At 42.3% G+C, this 19,682-nt stretch overlaps 1 protein-coding gene across 11 annotated transcripts in view; it reads right to left on the minus strand.

Annotated features, from left to right (window-relative positions):
* Positions 1 to 19,682, minus strand: part of EHBP1 (EH domain binding protein 1) — a 208,902-nt gene that overhangs the window by 30,276 nt on the left and 158,944 nt on the right. For 3 of the 11 annotated variants that reach the window (XM_032183617.1, XM_032183616.1, XM_032183607.1), the window contains 5 exons: positions 13,348 to 13,464; positions 10,066 to 10,193; positions 7,273 to 7,411; positions 7,015 to 7,121; positions 4,187 to 4,310 (listed from right to left, as the gene is read on the minus strand). In XM_032183617.1, the coding sequence (XP_032039508.1) occupies positions 4,187 to 4,310; positions 7,015 to 7,121; positions 7,273 to 7,411; positions 10,066 to 10,193; positions 13,348 to 13,464 (615 nt within the window). Of the gene's footprint in view, positions 1 to 4,186; positions 4,311 to 7,014; positions 7,122 to 7,272; positions 7,415 to 10,065; positions 10,194 to 13,347; positions 13,465 to 19,682 lie in introns of all 11 variants that reach the window. The other 8 variants (XM_032183610.1, XM_032183609.1, XM_032183606.1 and 5 more) reach the window with 4 other exon arrangements.

The following is a 19,682-nucleotide window of genomic DNA, read 5'->3' on the forward strand; positions in this document are numbered from 1 at the left end:
CGACATAAATTACAGGATATTAATAAGAGTGTGACTATTCAGATTCAAATGGAAATCAGCAAGCCGGTAATTTTAATAACTTTTATTTTTTCACACATCTTAGGAAAGTGTTTCTAGTCAAATCAGGAGCAGCTGGCGCTGGAAATGCAAAGCTTCAGCTAGATCCAAACTCTTTGCCTGGCTGACGAACTTTGAAAATAGCAGCTCCCCTCTGGCCGGGGGCCAGAAACTCAGCTCCCCAGCCAAAAAGCTGTCTGCAGGGCCAGAAAATGGCAATGCACGCGCGATGAGGACCTGGGCTCATTTTCTACGACCCTGTTTCCGTTGTATTTCTCTTTTCCTAATCCTGCACAGAAGACAGCAGTGGAAGGGACACCTCTGCAACCCTGAGTGTGTCCTATGGACTGGATCGGATTGGACTGTGCCAGAGTCTCCTCTCCTCCTGGTCAGGAGGCAGCGGGGCATGAAGAACCTCCACAATCCCCTCCTTGCAGCTACCTGCAGCCCCTGGTGTGTCAGCAAAGCTAGGGGGGCATTTTCAAACATCTATTTGCAATTGTATGTGCCTGAAACTTTCTCTAGAAAGTGGCATGTCTAACTGAGTCAGCCACTGCCATGGGCTGGAATTTAACCAAGAACCATTGTCTATACTCACAGCTGGTTCCCTTTGGGTAGAAACTATGGATTCTTCCATGTTTCCCAAAGCCTGCATCGTCCAAAGGGTAGCTACTGCATGTTTCTGGTCTTCCTCCTACTCCATAGTAAGGAAATTCCCATCTGCTTTAATGCCTTGATGGATGGGAGCAGAAGACAAAGTCTCTTCCATCAAACGGATGTAGCCAGAAGAGAGATTCAAGCTGCAGCATGGAACAATCCCTCCTGGCCGAGCAACAAAAAGGAATCCAACTCGGAGAATGAAGAGCTGCCAGGTGGCAGAGTCTCCCCACTGGAAAAGAACCACCCCCAGTTTTGGGCTGGAGGAGGATGAGAAGGAAGGGAGAGAGCTTTCTTCCCAGTACAAGTCTCATCAAGAACACGGCCAAGCACAGTGGAGAAGGAAAGGATGGTCCAGGCCCCAGCAGACACAACGGGGACAAACAAACCACGCTCACCTCCTCCTTCAATTTAATTTCAAGGCAATGATTAATCCGTGAGGTGAGTCTCCCAGTCCTGTGCTGCTTTGGACTGTGCGTGCTTTTGGTGCACGCGGAGACAAAGCTGGAAATTGCAGTACAAAATACACTCATACACCGATGGGGAAACAAGATCCTGCAAACATTTTGGGGGCAATTCAGCACAAGGCCTTCTCCATACAGTGGTACAAACGTAGCATCCTGCTTCACCTGTTGAATAAGGCCAGCAGAGACTCCTACTTGCCCAAGGCTTTCCAGTGTTACACCCCCAAGCAGTACGACATCAAGGAAGAGATTTGCCTACAGGAGTATTTTAAATACACATCCAATTCATTTGTGGTTCTTCTCCTTTACGGTCTGTTTCCAGGACCTTTAAGCTACAGAGGGCCATATGACCTCCTGGTTCCTAAAGCTTGCATTTTCAGGAAAAAAAAAAAAAAAAAAAAACAAATATCAAGACTTTTCATTACAGCTCTGAGAGCTGCCAGCATTTCTTGTTTCTCATCTTTCTGGTATGCACCAACACCTAGGGGAGCATTTGCAAAACCCCAAGATCATCATCTCCAGCCCTTCAGGGCTTTTCTAGCTATCAGCCTGCAGTTATTTCTTCTGCAAACTTCGCTTTACAAACCATTTAGTGGTCTGTGGTGAGCTGGCAGGTCGCACAGTGTTGACTCACCCTTTTTGTTTCCAGGTTCCTCTGTCTGACAGACAAGACACTTGGGGGAAGAAGCTCAGACCTTTATGGAAGAAGCTGGGACTGAGGCAGAAGCACAAGCTGTTATTTGTCTGTGTTAGGATTTACTTCCTAAAGAGAGGTAGGGAGGAAGACCAAGTGCCATCCTGACAAACAGACCCACTGATGAGATGAGACACAGACAATCCTCTGAAGCAACTCCAGTAGGTACCAGAGCAGGTGGGAGAGGAACCTGCAGGGAAACGAGCCAGACAAGGAGCCGGAGGAAGGGGACTGCACATGGGGCAAAGGAGCAGAGCTGACACAACAGCATTTGAAAGGCACAGCAAAAAGATGCTGTTTTTTTTTTTTTTTTTTTTTCTATTGCCAAGGCCGTATCACATTAGACTGTTAAAGAAAAAACCAACCTACCTCCTAATACTACTTTTCCATGTAAGCAATTGCAGTTGCTGCCACAGGGATAGTGTCTGATGACAAATGGGATATTGATTGGCAGGGGAGGTGGTACTCAAGATAGTCTCTCTGTTAACGTGTGATCCCTAGTTGGAAAAGTTGGAGAATCCTCGCCTTCGAGGCAATAAAGTTAACTAGAAGTAAGAAACTCCAGGTTTCATAAGTTTTTTCCTAAACTGTGTCTTTGAGCTGAGAACGTAAATGGGATTTTTATCAAGGGCTTGTCATATCATTTATTTTAAGTTAAATCCTCAGGAAATGATCAAGAACATAAAACTAACTTCCCTATGAGGGCTGCACCACTTGTTCCCTCATCCCCAGTAAAAGCAGCGATGGGTATCCATTAGTATTCCTGTTACAACCCTTACGGCCATGCTGTACAAGCCACTCTAGCTGTGTGCTAGACACCCCATTTTCTGCAGAAGATGTAAAAGAAGCACTGCCATCTTGCTGCATGTCTGACATGAAGAATAAAGCCATTTGTGTCATACTTCAAAACACAGGAAACCCAGAAGCATAACAAATATAAGAAATTCCTTTTAAAATGGAACAGACAGCATAATCAATACCACGATATCAGATTTTAAAAAAAAACCAAGTATACAGTGCCGACAACTCCATATATACCTAGAGGTAGTGTTCAGGGTTCACATACGACTTCTGAAATGCCACAGGAGTTCCTTTGTGCAGAACACACGTTTCACAAACACAACAAAGTACGCACGAAAGTTCAGGATGACATATATGTATTTTCATCAGCTGAGTAGCTAAAAGTCATGCGATGCATTTGAAAAAGTACTTTCAAAACTCTAATAGGTAAAAGTTTTTCTAAGCATGCATCCATCCAAGAAGGAAATTCGGACATTTTTATTTTCAAAATGATTTTAAAAAGTCAAACCACCTGAGCATATGACAGAGTTAAAAACCACTGTAATATTTGGATGTGTGTCACAAGCTCATTTCAAAACACTGAACTTTAAACAAGGTCTCTTCATCTGTATTTCAAAACTCATCACCGGATTCAAATCTGCTTTGAAATCTGCTATATCAGTTAGAGGTAGGCTTCAAGTTTATACCATCAGGCACACGTAACTTTTTAAGACAATTTAACCACAAAGTAATTTGCACCAACTAACTTTTTCCCCAAGGGACAGGAAGAACACTTTTTGGACCTATGATATTATTTATTTTTGAAACACCAAAGCATCATTTGTTTCAAAGTGATGCTGCCAAACCCCTCCATTCCTGATGACCATCAGCACTTAATAATATCCGTGTGACATGCATCATGGTCAAAACCATCACATTTTAACAAAAAAAAAATCACCCCTATATTTTAATCTTTTCAGCTGCACCCATAAAACCAAGCAGTACAGACTTTTTAAGATGTGCTCTCCCCAAAATAAATAAATAAATAAAATAATTGTGGAGCATCAGTAACCAGATAGTATTCTCAAATTTCAGTGATCTAGTCAATGGAGCCTTCCCCCACGTACTGTGCTCTGTTTCATGCAGTACATGGCTTTAGCTGGCCAAATCTTTTTTTTCCCACTGAATAAGTAGAACAGTGAAGATCTTACTTTTTTTTTTTTCTTTTTTCTTTTTTTTTTTTTTTTTTAAGCAGTGGCATATCAATGAGGCACAGATGTGTATTCCAACTCTGCATGGATGAGCACACTGTTCAATAGTGCTGGCTCACACGGTATCAGGGCAAGTTATCACTTCCCATGAAGGCACTCTTATCACCAGGGCCCAGAGAGGTGGCTGCAAATCGCAGCCTTTTTATTTTCAAGGCAGTTTTGCTGAACATTCAGGCTTCAAAGATTCACACTTCCAAAACTCTATAAGAGTTTGTGAACGCTCAATTTGCCAAAACTGTTTACAGTGTAATTGGGCACCGTACCTGTGTCCATGAGATAGCGAAGGCGCTTCTCCACCAGCGCGGCACGGGTGTCAATTTGCTTTTGCTCATTCTCTAGTGCTGCCAATTCTCCTACAACATACTGACTGGTGTCTTTGAACCCTTTCTGTTAAAGAGAACAAACAAGAAGAAAAAACATCACTTGTAAGTTGCATTTTTCCTTTCCACAAACACTTAGTAAGGCACTTACCTAAACAACCAAATATCATGCTTGCTACCAAAAAGCTAACACTTACATTTCATAAACTTTACAATTTTGCCAAATGTCCTCATTTGTTTATTAAAACATCCCACTTTTTCCTGTAAGGAACATTTGATTTTGCAGTTTTTAACTACCTGGCTGACTTGTAGAAACAAATTATATGAATTTCAAAGTACATAAAAGCAGCTGTAGAAAAGCATAATGAAAGGAAACGTAATCCAAATAAAGCGCTATTTAATGTGCCATTTCATTTCTTATTCAGTTTTAAAACCCTAACTTTAGGGGCTAGAAGAACTACCGCAAGAGTCTCTAATGACAATTTAAACGTGGGCTTTGGAGATTAAAACCAAACCCAAACCAAGCTCCCTAGCTTGTTTAGCTCCTCTGGGTCAACTGTAATGATGTCTTTCAACAGACGAGGCTGTAATGCCTCTCTGGGTTTCCCCTACTGCAGGCAATTGCCCTGCTACACAGTGATCTGGAAAAATACTGCTAATTACCTTAACTGTGATTCTTATCCCAGGCAGCAGTGACAAGCCGCCTGGTGCAGGCTCTCAGGTGCACGGGGACTGACCTGCTCTGCCCTGCTGCTCCACACCAAGACTCTGGCACCCACGTTAGAGGAATCAAACTGAGCTCTCTCCTTCCTGAGAAAGTCACGGAAATGCTAACGAATCAAGCTTGCCCCTTGAGGTCTCGGCACTGCCCTGCAGATGACCACAAACCTCTCCAAATACTTCCAACAAGCACCCAACAAACTGTTTTGGCTCTCCCATCGGGAGCAGGAGAACAGTCCTCCAGTACCTCAAACTTCTTCTCATGTGGCTCAACAACTTCTACCCACCTGTACTGGGTTATCACAGGATACATTCAATAGCAAATAGCCATTCCTGAAGCAGGTTTGTTCAGAAGAAGCTGGGAACAAAATATGACTCCTTCTGAGTAACCCCTTCCACCTCCTTGCAGTCCTGAGCAGCCCTCCCATAACTGTGCCACGGAGCCTTGGAGATGGTTTAAGATGGAAAGAAAATGGCAACAGGACTTCATGTTTCATTTGTACTCTATAAAGGATGCAAGTAAGATCACTGCTCCTTGAGAACTGAAAAAAAAATAATTTTTTTTTTTTTGAGACTTATCTCCCTACTGGAGGCTAACTTGTTGCTGTGTAAGAGCTGCAGATACTTTCACTGAACATTTTCAATTGTTCTCCTGTAAATGTGTCTGAAATGGTCAATTCAGCTTTGGATTCTGGTGACAGGTATAATAATAATAATAATCCTGCCAGCATATTATTTCAAATAAAGACATAATCAAAGTGAGGGTTAAGGGAATGGCTGAACTCCCAGACCAGTAACAAGCCCAGAAGTTTAAAATTAAGGGGATGTGAATTTAATAGGTGTTATGTCCCCAATAATCCTTTTCTTCCTACATAACAGCCAATAGTATCAGCTCTAATGGAAACCTTTTTCTACCTGACATACAGCCAGAAAATCGACAGCAGAACTACCTGAGAGTAGTCCCTGAAGGAAAAAAAAAAAATCAGTGCACAGAGTTGAGGTGATGTGCAATATATTGCCTTTCATCAACTATAATTAATTGAAAATAGTATGAAAACTTCCCTAATGTCAGCATGCATAATTGTTAACAATTGTTATTAGAAGATGAAAAGAAATGCTGTGTCAGGCTGAAATATCCCTAGAGTTCATGTGTATCATCTGCATATATAATGTGAACTTACTGTGCCAGAGCTTTTCAGCTCTGCAAAAGTACAACTGTGCTAAAAATAACTGTTGGGTTCGTAAAAAGTTGGATGTTTTAGGGTAGATGCAGCAGTGGTAAGAAACCTCTACTCAGCTCCAGCGTGCTTCAGCAAAAACTACAAACGTATTTAGATAAATTGTGGAGAGCACCAAACGACCACCATCAAAGGCTGTGTTGTGTTTTCAGACAAAAAAAAATAATAAAAAAAAAAATCAGGGTAAAACTTGTTCTTCCTGCTTCTGTCCCACAGCTGTCCATCAAAACCAGCTTTCTCCCTGCGGTCTATCAAATATTTCCCTCACAAATCAATTTTACACATGATCAGCCCATACCCCTACTGAGCTGAACCTCCCCGTTAATTAAGTGAAGAAATTACCATATATATTATATTAATGCAAACATCATTCAGCTAGTAATTCACGGCTGATCTGGATAATGGAAAGGTTGAACACCCATTAACCCAAGCCAACAAAATGGGTTGGCTGAGAAATTCTAGCAGGTCTCATGTGACTCTTCCCTCTAACTGCAGCTCTGCGGTATCTGCTATTGTAATAATTAAAATCCTCCCGGTAGATCAATACTGGAATCTCTTTATGGGAAGTGCCCTGATGGAAATGTCTCAAGGAAGCTGGGGCTGTGGAACTCTGAAAAATTCATTTTTTTTATCTGACAATTATCACCACACTGCAGACTAATTCAACAGTGCACCCCTCTCACTCTGCTTTGAATGCACTGGAGATTGACATCTAAAAAAACCTAACATCTCATTTTAACAAATAAAGGCACTATTTCCACATACAGTTTGGAATTATCAGCAATCATGAAACCAGACAAAAAATTAATATACATTAAGCACTTCATCTTCTGATGGCTTCCTCTGAGTCTCAGTTATCGCAGCCTTCTCCTCATTTCCTCTCTTTGTATCTTCCTGTATTGATCTCTGCCTTTTCATCTCTTGAAAAAAGGGGAAAGACATGTAAAATTATTATAAAGCTTGATATTTATGTATTGAAATGGGGACTTACATTATCGGGTTTTAATATATTTATTGTTAAATATTATTAAATCATAAGATGGGAAAACATGTTTTATATTTTTCTCCTACCTGGTCTGCTCTCCACGTATTGACTGAAAGACTGGAGCTGAGTTTTTCTGACGGTGGAGTCCTTGCTGAACACAACAGGATTTCTAAAACGTTCTGTTGCTTTTTGTAATCGCTCAGCACGATGCTCCTCTGTTCCATTCTGCTAGAAAAACAAGGCACACAACAGTTTCTTTTGTTTAGAAACGTGAAGACACAAATTCGAAAGGTATGTTTCGGTGGGGGAACACAATGCAGGTTTTTGCAAAGAGGATTTCCCAACTCGGACTGCAGTTTATAGAGGATGAAAGTATCGGCTGCAGGGGAAGAAAAAAAAAAAAAAAAGGAGAAGAGTGATTAACTTCTCCTTTTTTTTTGTTTAATGCGTGGTGGCAACGATTGGCTTTTTGCTATCTGGGCACCCTCACGCAGGCCCACGCGTTTACCGGCGGTGCCTGGCGTTTGTCAGCGAGGCAGATTTTCAACGAAAATCTCTCTCCTTTGCAACTTTGATTTGTCGAGCGTTGTGCTTGCTGCTGCCAAGCAGCGGCGTGCATGCCCCGACCGCCACCGTGCCGCCGTGCGGTGCCTTTCGCCTCCCTCCCTGCCGCCTCGCTGCTGCCCGGGAGAGAATGGGCTCGTTTTGTGCAGTCCCCCAGCCTTGTACGACAAGGAGAACTAGTTTCTTATTTTATGCCCATTGAGATAAACCACTAATGCTGGATGAAGGCTAAAAGGTAGGATTATAATACTACCCCGCTGAACTGCGTTTCATCAGCTATAACTTTCCAAAGCCAGATTTGTAAGTAAGCCTTTTACAGCGAAGGAAACTACAATTATCTTTTTCCAGGGCTTCCTATGTTAATACTGGTAACAAATTCAAATGGTTCTATCGACGCGAAATATCCCAGAAGACTGAACCACTGCGGTGTGTGGAAGCTGCAGATACCGAGGTGCTGTGTACCAAACAAATATTTCATTTTATACCTAATCTTTTATTATTTTTATTAAGTGTTTTGAAAGTAAATAGGGAAAGGCTAAGATGCATGACTAATAGCTAAGCCTGCTGAATGCTGAAACTGGTTATCAAAAGCTACCAAGACTTTGCCCTTCCTCTGCATTGAGACAATCAGTAATGAGGGAGTTCTCCAATGGCCTATTCTCTAGCCTCAAGGAGGCCGGGGATACACAATCCTCCAGGGAAGGTAACAGTTTATCCTTTTCCACAAACACAGAATGCCTCATTTATAAACGTGTAAACTGCATTTTATTAAAAAACAAATCCGACTCAATGCCGGGAGCTCCCCGAGAACAGATGGACACCATATATTCCTCAGAAAGCCGCTTTCAAAACTCTTGGTTAAAACGCCGGCCGCGGAGATAAACTGTTAAGTCGCACCTTTTGTGGGGGCACCTTAAAAAAACCCAAGCCCTTCGCAGGAGCTTTTTACGGGGAGAAACACCATTTCCCCCAGGTTGCTGGTGGCACATTACCCTGGTGGAGGTGGCCCCGGCATCGTTTGTGGAATTAAAGCTTTAGAAAAGTATCGCTCCTCTCACACAGGGGTTTTTCAGCTGCACGGAGCGGGTGGTTATGGTGCTGGTTAAATGGAAGGCGCTTTGCTGTTAACAGCACACTACCAGCTGACAGTCTAAACTAGAGTCTTTACCAAAATAAACAAACATGACTAATTTTTTAGGCCTGGCAACATGCTAAAATATCAGTGTGATTAGCCAGTAAATCCCATTTTAAGAAACCTTTTTATGACTAGGGACTTCTGCCACTTTACAAATGTATTCCTCTAAGCCCACTAATTCAGTTAGCCTTTTCAATCCATTGTATTATTCTTGGGCCAGCTTCATTTTGCATTAAATCCACTGCAGAAAGCTAAATTGAACGCAAAAATCAGACTTGATCCAGGCTTCCTTTTGTTCAAAGATAGAGACCGAAAGTCCTCTGCTGCTGCCACACACTTTCATCACCAATTTATAGGAACCGACAGTGTAAGGGAAAAGCAATGAAAGTCATTGTTTTGGGACTTCAAAGCATCTCTGTATCTGGGGAAGGAAATCCTTTCAGTCAGCAGTGCTTTCCCCACAGACTGCAGGTGGGTGAAAAGTTATACCCAACTGGAAGTGCCCCAGAGCCATAGGGATATTAATGACATACACGGCCCCCTTTTTTTTTTTTTTTTTTTTGGATAATAATAGTAAGAACACAAGGGGGCTAATTAAGAAAACGAAATGGAAAATTGATTGGTGTGTGCTTTACGCTGAAGTGGCGAACATTAAGAACAGGCAGAACAACCGCACACTGGTTTCTTTTTTTCCCCTCAGAAGCACTCGTTGTCAAGTATCCAAGTATGTATGCCTTTAAAATGTAACGCGGCTTAGTTTTAAAGGAGAAGAAAAGAGGGGGTCAGGCTGGGAAGAGAAGAAAATCACTGAGACCAAGTCTGCTCCCGTTAAAGTCCGGGAGAGCCTCGCTGCTGGCTGCACCGGGTGCAGGATACAGCCCGTGCTGCACTTCTGATTTAAGTGACAACCTGAGCAGTACACGTTTGGAGACGCTTCTTATGGCTCTTATTGCTATGCCAATTACAAGTATCGAGACCCAAAGAAAGAGGAAAATGCGTTGATTAATCAACAGAAAAGAAAACCCCAGTGCATGGCAAACTATGCGAGCGCACCGCCGTGAAGATTTTCTGCGTTTCTTACTGTGAAGGATTTGGTAAGAAATCATTTTCCTCATCACGAAGTACAAAACAGAAATCAGAACACACAGGTACTGAGACAAAAGCGTTAATCAAAACTTACCTTAATGTCTTGCTCTGAGCTATCAGTTACAGCTTTCTGAGCAGCACTGGAGAGTGAATTTGCCACCTGTGGCTGAGCTTCTAGGAGCTTCTTCAGCTTCAAATCCACCAACTTACTGTTTTGTTCTGCTAAATATGCAAATACCACATACAACAGAGTGAGATGCATTTAAATGCAGAGTCGGCACAACAATGTATCAATCTAAAAGGTAGATTTCATTCACTTTACTACCATTTTGAACTAAAAACTAGAAGGGAAATCATTTTTTTTTTTCGTGATTCAGATTGGCATAGATTAGTGGAACACGTTACATACCCAGATATTTCCTGAATTTTCTTTAAAAACACGTTAAACAAACACACAGCACTCAGCTAAACAAGTATGTGCAGCATAAAGAGAGGAGATGAAACACATAGAAACCAGACAATGTTTATGTGAAGTTACTCCCAACCTGTTCATACCTATACTTTGGTACAAAAACACACTTAAAGAGCCATTTATTTTCTGATGACACATAACAATTTATCACATATTGTAAGTACTGATAACCCCTCGAGTTTATGAACTACTAATTCATCCTAAGGCTCCTTGGCACAGCTCCTCTGTGTTAAAATTGCAGTATCAAAAGAGTCAGCTTTCTAGTAATATTTTAACTATGATTTATAGAGGACGTCGAAGCCAGGAGAGCTGTAAAACACGTCACGACTGCATCGAAGGGACAGATCCAAAGCGTGCTGGAGCCCACAATTTGCTTTCCATCAGTTTTAGGAACTTGGACCGGAGCCCAAATAAATAATAGAATGGAGAATTTTACCTCCTGACAGTGCTCAGTGTATATGTGAACGCTGACGGCAGCGTGTAACACACCCAAGCACACACACACACACACGTAATGACGAGAGAGATGTTAATAACACACCACGGCACAGATCTGCGAGCCAGCCCTGGGCAGGGAGGCAGAGAGCTGAGAGGGGCAGAAACTGCCCCTGAGATGGAGCAGATGCAGCATCACCTGAGGATACTCAGCATGCACCTGGGCCTGGGGTCGAGCACGATAAAAGCAGCTCTTGCTCTGCTTTGCTACAGGCAGAGCCCCAGTTTCGCCCTGTGTGCTGGTGACTTCTGGCTGGTGTGGGAAGTGGAGCCATGGCTGCTTTGCCACAGGGCTCCTTCCAAGGTTTGGAGCCCTCTGATTCGTCTTAGCCCAAATATTTTTGGCATGCTAGCAATCAAAGGATGCCTGCCTCCAGCAGCAATGGGCTGGGCTATGACGGAGGACAGTTTCCCTTTCCTCTGGCACACCCAGTCAGGGTGTCCTTAATAGAGGCTCACATGTAAGGACACGCTCAGCCTTGCGGGTTTATACATAAACATCGTGTAATAACTATGATATAAGAGGTTCACATTTTATCAGATACATTCAGAGCCGCATATGGTGGCTGTGCTAACAAACAGACAGATGCAATATTTCAAACCAACAACCTGCAGTTAAAAAAAAAAAAAGTTTTCTTGAGATAGACTGGAGGGACTAAGGTTCAGCAGGGGACAAATTAATTAACGCAGTCAATAATGATTCCAAATGTGACATGTCCCTTACAGTTTTGCGTTCAGATGCTCCCAGGGGACTCAACCTTCGTTAGAACCTGGTATGAATTGGCAGAATTCCACCAAAATCTGTGTACACTGATTTCTATCACAGCATTAGGCTGCTTTCTGTGTCATAGCTCTCCCTCTTCCTTACTCATTTGAACAACGCTGCTTGTCCTTCTGGCTAACAAGCACATCGACCTGCAAAATCATGTCCCAGCTTATTTTCCAGAACATCTTCCCATGGTAGTGATGAAGTGTTTGGTAGTGTTTTGCATCCCTGTGCAAGGCATCTCTCAAGAAAAAAAGGCCCACGGAAATAAAGTGTTGGCAAGTCACTGGGGCTAAGTGATAGGAATATTCATTTACTGATTTTGTATTTCTCCTAAAATGAACCAATATTTATTGAAAAATCATTTGACAGGATTCTACTCTAAATCAGCTTAAGTCAAATGCTGGAAACACTAAACATATTCTCTTATGTGTTTGGAAATGCTCAAAAAAACAAAATCAAAGGACATGACACATCTTCCACACTCAAGAAAAGCCTAGCTTCTGAATGCAACTGAAGGCAAAGAATATGATGTATACACATCATTGCTGGTTTAATTTATGAGAGCAAACACTTACTGAAGTGTTTTGATTGAATATATCATGGGTTACACACTTAGGACCAGTTGGCACAGGCTGAATCAAGCCAGCAGATGCTGGAAGAAGCTCCCTCTTGCACTCCCTGCTTTCTGATGCTGCCCAGCACTTGCCACACTTCTCTGGGCTGCCGTAGCTCGATTTACCTTGCGGTGAGCAGAAGCAGACCGTGCTGCACAGAGGCCCTCAGCACGCCCCGGTGCCACTGGCAGCAGGCAGGCACACAGAGCACAAGCTCCCTCCGCAACTCGCTGTGAGCAGAGGAGCACCGCGCCTCTTTGAAGATCTAGCTCCTTTGTAAATAAGCATCTCCCTTGGGGGATTCTGACACATTTATCATCTGCAGAGGAACCTGAACTCCAGTTTTGCTGGATTACAATTTTTGAAGGTGGAAATGCCACTACAATGACTTATTCTTGTTTGACCAGCATGCAGTGTGATAACACGAGCATTTCCACTAGAGTGTGAGTGCTTTTAAAATGTGTTATTAAAATACCATTACTTGAACTTTTTAAAGTAAATAGAAGTAATTCTGTTCAAATTTATAACTCCATGTCCCCACTGAGGCAACAAGGTACAAATAAATACAAGCCCTGGTCCTCGGGAAGGAGCTGGAGAGATACCAAAATCTATACAGAGACAAATTTGCTCCTGCTCACAGAGTACGTGGGCTGGGATGTCAGCGGAGAGCAGCAGCTGTACTCTCTGATATGACCTCTTGCTCCCCTGGCCTGCCTACACCGCTGGGACAGGCCAGGCAGGGTGATTTCAGGTGGCTCAGCTTTACAGATCTAGCCTGGGGCCCTTTCCCCATCAAAAAGGAAGAGACCTTTAAATCTGCTAGGACTGGAAATAATAAGTTTGTTGCTGATTTTAAATTTTAGCCAAACGTAAATGCAAAATATTCAAAGAGAATAAACATCAGGGTTTAAAAGACTTGAAAAGGCACAAAGGAATAAAGTTATGACAGAGAGAAGCAGCACATCAGTACTTGATGATGGAGTGTTAGTCATGCAAAATACACAAAATAGCCATTATTTAAATTACCCGTTGAATCAAGGTCATTTTCTAGGTTAGTAAGCTCATCTCCACCTCCAGTAACAGAGCATTCAGGAACCTCCTCGTTAGTATCTATCTCAATATTATCATCATCCTCATCCTCATCTGTAGGAACATACAGCATTAAGGTTAGTGTTTTCTTATGTACATGCACCACATTGCTAAAAAAATAAAAAATAAAAAAAATATTTTAGAGAACAAGCTGAGTTACGATAAAAATGCAAATCATTAAATAAGTCTGGCAGGAGATTTCACCCTGTCCACTCATGGGTTTATCTTTAAACTGATGCAATCCGATATACACCCAGGGAGCTCTGCTGGAAACTCCTGCTACAATAAAGGCAGAGGCTGGCCTCAGCAGTGGCCGCTCGCTGTGCTGAGCGCCTGGCTAACTCTAAAAAGCACATGTGCTTTTCCTTGTAGCTTGAGTTGTAATTATTTCCCCTAGGCTCCCAGTTCTCGGTGACACAAAGTGGGATATGGGTGCTGGAGCTGGCTGACGGCAGCTCTGAATGAGTCAGCCCGCAGAAGGAACTGGGAGCTTCAGGCTCTGGAGAAAGAAAGCATCTCCCAGTACGAGTTCCCAGTGGGGCGAGACTTGCTGCTCCTTACGTTGTAAAATATATGGCAGATAGGAACACTGCACCTTGCTTACGTGTTAGTGTGTCCCAGCACCTCTGACCTGAGCAGGAACACCCCCACCTGGGACAGCACACATAGCAAGCGCGGCCCTCCGGTGTAGCAAGAGCACACTCACAGATTGCTGCCTTGCTGTAGCGCTCTGAATCAGGCCTGTTTGTAAGCTACATACATCTTAAATAAAATAATAATTATAATTATGCTTTATATTTTTTATGGCATCTCTCTGTTGGGTTTCTCAGAGCGGCTCATGAATATCACTTGTAAATTAGCCCCGTAACGTTTTATGAACTGGGTGATTATTATAATTACAATTATGATGATGATGTAGGTAAATTATGGCACAGAAAGAGTAAGTAACCTGAGGAAGATCAAATAGCAAGTGTTGAATTGCGAAGCAGATCCCAGAAGTAATTCTGACTCACATTTTCAATACAAATATACAATGAAATTAAACAAGGTCCATAAAAGCTAGATTAGTACTTTCAAAGCATGTAGCTGCATTGTATTTACTCACTTTTAAGTCTCATATCAAGTGCTATCTACACTTGTTCAGACTTATACGAACATTTTTTTCTTATGTACGTATGCATGCGTGTAAAACTGATGAAAAAGAGGAGGCTGGAATATGCCAGAAGAAATAATACCCATGTAGCAACTAAACAAACTTCAAAACACTGCACGACAGGGAAAAAATACTAATTGTAGTTACAGAACATTGGTACTTTCCAACAACACACACACAAAAAGGATCCCAAATACTGTACCAAGATGCCAGAATCCTGAATAGCAGAGGTTTGGGATTGGTGCTGATCACTTGTTGCCTCTCTTTGAAGTAGACCAAAGGCCCCCCTCAGGCCTGTGGGCACTTTGGGCCCACACTGCTGACACGCAGGCCATATTGTTGTTTCTTTTCTTTACCTCTTTATCTCCGTAGTCCCTGCAATTCCCATTTTAGGAGCCTTTTGACTTTTTGTGTGTCTGCTACTCTTTTCTAACCAGCTGCTCCCTCAATTCCTCTGTAATTAATCGGTCTTTCGTGCAGTTTTACTGATTCAGAGTAAGGCTCTTGCTACGACAAAGGAACAAAGAAGTTTCCATTTCAGTGTCTTATTCAGAATTGGTTGTGTGTCTGCTGCAGAGGCAGTCTGCATCAGTAGGACACCAGTAGGACTCCTCTGTTTCAGCTGACCACCAAGATTTCCCTGGGCCCCTCTCCCTTAATTCTCAGTGGTCCTGGGAAGATGCAGCTCTTGTCCAAAATGGCCCATCTTGAGCTGAGGTGGCTGGAGAGCATCTCCAGGCAAATCAGTATCTGTGATCTTATCTAGGCCAGGTGGTTCTTCAGGCAGGCAGAAACACTCAGGACTTGTGCAACACTCTTTCTGTTCCCATTTAAATGAATGGACCCAGTTCTGTAACTCTAATTCTGTTTGCTAGCGGGGAGGTGGGTGAACAAAGTGGAAGGGCACAGTAGGTTCACCACCAACGGTGGAAGAGAAAGGATGAGGGACACTGCAGTGGCAGAGGGAAGTCAAACCCACCTCGAGCCTCAATGATTTCCAAAGCACCCCGGGAAGTCAGCCAGCAAGGGCAGCTCACAACCACCAGGCAGCCAGTAGGATGCTGAATGTGTCAAAACACTCTGAACAAGGTGATGGGGTTTAGGACTACTGGTTACTAAGGGAATGCGTGTTCTAAATTCTTTGATTTTATTTAATTTAATACAGCGAGATGAAATCAGAGGCACTGCCTTTGACACCACCATTTTAGGTTACAAAAGAGATGGGAATGTTGAAGATACCAGTCCCTAGTGTCACATAATGGCCTGACCTAGGATTTCATTTAAAGTTAGCAGACTTGGACTGAATAGGATTACCAGGAGATTGAGACTCTAGAAAGAAATGTCAATTAAAAACATTATTTTCAAGAAATTTCAAAAGTTTTAAAATAACTTTCAGAATTGACAGATTCCTTGTTTTAAATTACTACTTTTTTCCCCTCAAAGTCCCATGTTTTTGAGTGTACTAAAAAAGAAAATGTGCTTAGGGAGCAGGTTACAAAAAGATTTTGCAATTGTAGATGACAAAAGAAACAACGTGACAAAGAGAAAACATATTTTTTATGAAAAAAAATTACTAGTGTGAAAAACTTAGAACACTTTGTCTAGAACCAGGTCACATACTTAGAAGACAAGAGTTGCTTCTTTGAAAAATATGTAAGTGTGGATCCTGGAAAGACAGCAAATCTTTATGATGTTGAGAAGAAATTAAAAAAAAAAAAAAAAGAAAGATAAATAATTAAGTCAACAACTAAACAGCACTGACCACTGCCTACACACCCTGGACTGAAGAGACTGACACAGAGAAAAAGAATCTTTTGGCACCATGCAGAAATGCCAGAACAGTGGTGGAAAAAAGATCTGTATGTGAAGGCATTGCAGCAGCACTTGCTTTTTAGGGAAGAAGACATCTCCAGCCTTGAGCACTGTCTCTGGGAAATCTTTCAAGCTTGTGGATATTTGGATATTTAATTCATTTACTTTCAGGTACAAAGTTCACTTTAAGGCTATGGGATGTGACAGGAGCATCTGGCCAGTAACAAAGGAAGCAAAGGCGGGGAGCAGAAGAAACGTGGAGTTGAAATACTGGTTCAAGTGTACAAGAAATCAGATGTTAGAACAAGAAAGTACAGTGGTAACTGCCAACAAATGCTGCTTGCTAAAAATATTAAATTAAGGACTCAGCACTGGTTTATGAGTGAGACTAAGCACAGTGTAAGACTGAGCTACCATGCACATTCCCTTCAAATCATTGCCTCAGTAGTAAAATCTCTAATATACCCCGAAAACTTAGTTACGTATAGAAGTGCTACGCAGTGCCAGCTGGCTAATGTGGTAAGTTTTGAAACTGCAGTCCAGTCTTCCAGCTTTCATTAGTAATTCCAATTTTTTTTTAACTTTCTTTTTTCCTTTGTGTGTCTCACAACACATTCGGATGCTCCTTTTCCTCTGTTTTTCCCTTCTTGTTCCTCTAACATTTCTCTTCCATTCCATTCTTGTGTTTATTCTCTTCTCCCCTCCCAGTTTTGCCTATTTGTGGCACTTTTCTCACCAAAGCCCCTTAATACTATGCTTATCTTACCCCGTCCTCTCAATGTTCCCTCCCTCCCCTGCCCAATCACTACCTCCAGATACGAGCCGCTTCCTCACCAACATGCCATCTCAAAGAAAGGGTGGAGATATGCCAGAGAGTGAAGGAAACACGCTACCCAAATCCCAAAAGAGTGGATGGGTGTCTCGCTGGGCAGCAAGGACAATACCTAGATAAGATGCCAATTCCTTTGCCCCACCGCTGCTGGGAAGAGGGAGGATATTTGGATTCCTATCTCGCTGTTGTCCCTGGACCCATCTCAAGGCATCTGCTTATCAGCCTGAAGCTAGTAGGACATCTAATAAATCTGAAGCTGCCACCCCACACCCTCTGGCAGTTGGCAGGAAGAAGTATTTTCTGTCTCACACGCCAAATAACCTACAGAAAAAGACTGGATTTCGTAGCAAATGACGCTTCTTATCCAGGAAAGTTTCTACTTGCCGTAGGCATTTCAGTTTTGCAGACCACGATTAAAAAAAGCCTTTTAATGGAGAATGCAGCACCAGGATCAAAACAGAAAACTCTCAATAAGCACATAGAAACATTGAAAGAGATCAGATTTTCAGCACCAACAGTGAGCAAGAAGTTAGTCTTAAAAAAAAAAAAAAATCCCAAAGCTGAAGTATCTTTTTTTTTTTTTTCCCCTGGAAGAACTGAATTAAGAGGGAGGAAAATGATGTGCTACACTCCCTTTTTGTAAATTAAATGTCGCAATCAATGCAAAAGAAGAGATTAATGAAACATAATGGACAAGAGAGCTTGGAAGACATAAGATATTACTATAAGCCTGTCATGGGTATTGTACAGGGAATACAGGACTACACGGAAAAAGAACTGCTACATGTGAATGCAATTAAGGGTAATATTCAGAATCCAGTTGTAACACGGAGACTTCATCTATCAAATCCTTATTTTGGTGGAAATCAAAAAATGAAAAAGACTGAAAGCAGAAATAATTCTAATATATTTGGCTTATAAAGCGCTGATGCCGTTTCACACAAGTACTCCATTTCAGAAGAATGGATTTCTTGAGTAGGGATGTGGGGTGGCACCTGGAATTACCAACGGCGTGGCAGAAGCATGCGGAAGAGGTACCGTCTCCTCCTTTAATAACACTGAAACTCTCCAAGCACATATGAAATCTACATATAAATATGTCAAAGCTGTGTCCAGCTCCTGAGGCTGGCTGGGTGTATATTACCTCTGGTCAACTTATAGCAACAGGAGCTGTATGGCCTGCTGCACAGCGAGCTGGAGCCTGGCAGCGAGCTGCGATACCCTGCTCAGACACAGGTCTATGTAACGCCTGGAAATGCCTCGCATCTATACAGGTGGTGCCATAGGAAGCAGAGCTTGGGTCTGCCTGCACGCAGCGGCACACACCTACCCAAAAGGGATGGAACCTCGCTCTAAAAATCATACGGAGACTATGGGACAATGGGATGGGATAGCTGGTATCATTTGGGATCAACTGTTGCATCAAGCTCTGATGACAAAATGCAAGGCTGCTGAAGAGATGTTATGATGCAGGTGACAGAAAAATTAGAGACACCCGTGACAGAGATACAGGCCCCTCGAAATCAATGGTGCCAGAATTTTATCCAAAGTTTTGTTATCTCAGATAAAGAATCCAAACCCTAGAGAGAGAAAGAAAAGTCCCTTTCCTTAATGGGAGATGACTGCCTGCCTCCAGGCTGTTTGCACAAGGGCTACGGGAACAGCTACCTCAGAGACTGCTTATAAATTTCACAAAGGAAGAGCAAAAAAAAAAAATCAGAGGAAAATACGAACAGGGAAGGTCACATCCCAGAAAGATGCATACTGGGATATCACTTGGAAACACTTTGAGTGAGTAACTGCAACAAAACAGGATAACTACTAGCCAGCTGAGCACTCGATACACAAAGAAAATGTGCCAGCCTTGCAGGGGAGGGGTGGCAGGAGCAGATGTGCACCAGCATGATAAAACTGTGAGGATGAAGTAATTAAATGAAGTAGGATGAGGAATCATAAACAGCGAAGAGGGATGAAGAACATCATAGTCTACTTACTCTACAAGTTCTATGCCATTTTGCTCCCCCAGCCCTTCCAGTTCAGCAGGCAACTTTGGTCTGTGGCTGGTCAATGTTGAGTTTGGCCCACTTGGCTGAATTTTACCAAAGAAGTTGATTGGAAGTGGAAAAGTTCTGCAATGGAAACAACTACCCATATCCCTCCCCTTTTGCTTCTCTTTTTCAGTAGTTTGCAAAGTTTGCTTCAGACTTGAGCTAACTCTAAGACAGTTCTTTTTTTTTTTTTAGTTTATAATGAAGTCTTGCCTTCTCCTCATCAAGACTTTAATTTCCCTATCTATCATTAAAAAGAATTGTTTTCAAGCTTGATTTACTGGCCAAAGAGAGGAAAACTGAAGGCCAGACCCAAAGGGAGAGAGTACAACTAACTGCTTTTCTCATCTGTGCTAACTGGAACGGAAGCACAGGATTTAAGGAGCAATAAGAACATATTATCATATATATGCATATAAAATACACA

Source organism: Aythya fuligula, chromosome 3, assembly GCF_009819795.1.
Source record: "Aythya fuligula isolate bAytFul2 chromosome 3, bAytFul2.pri, whole genome shotgun sequence".
Lineage (NCBI taxonomy): Eukaryota > Metazoa > Chordata > Aves > Anseriformes > Anatidae > Aythya > Aythya fuligula.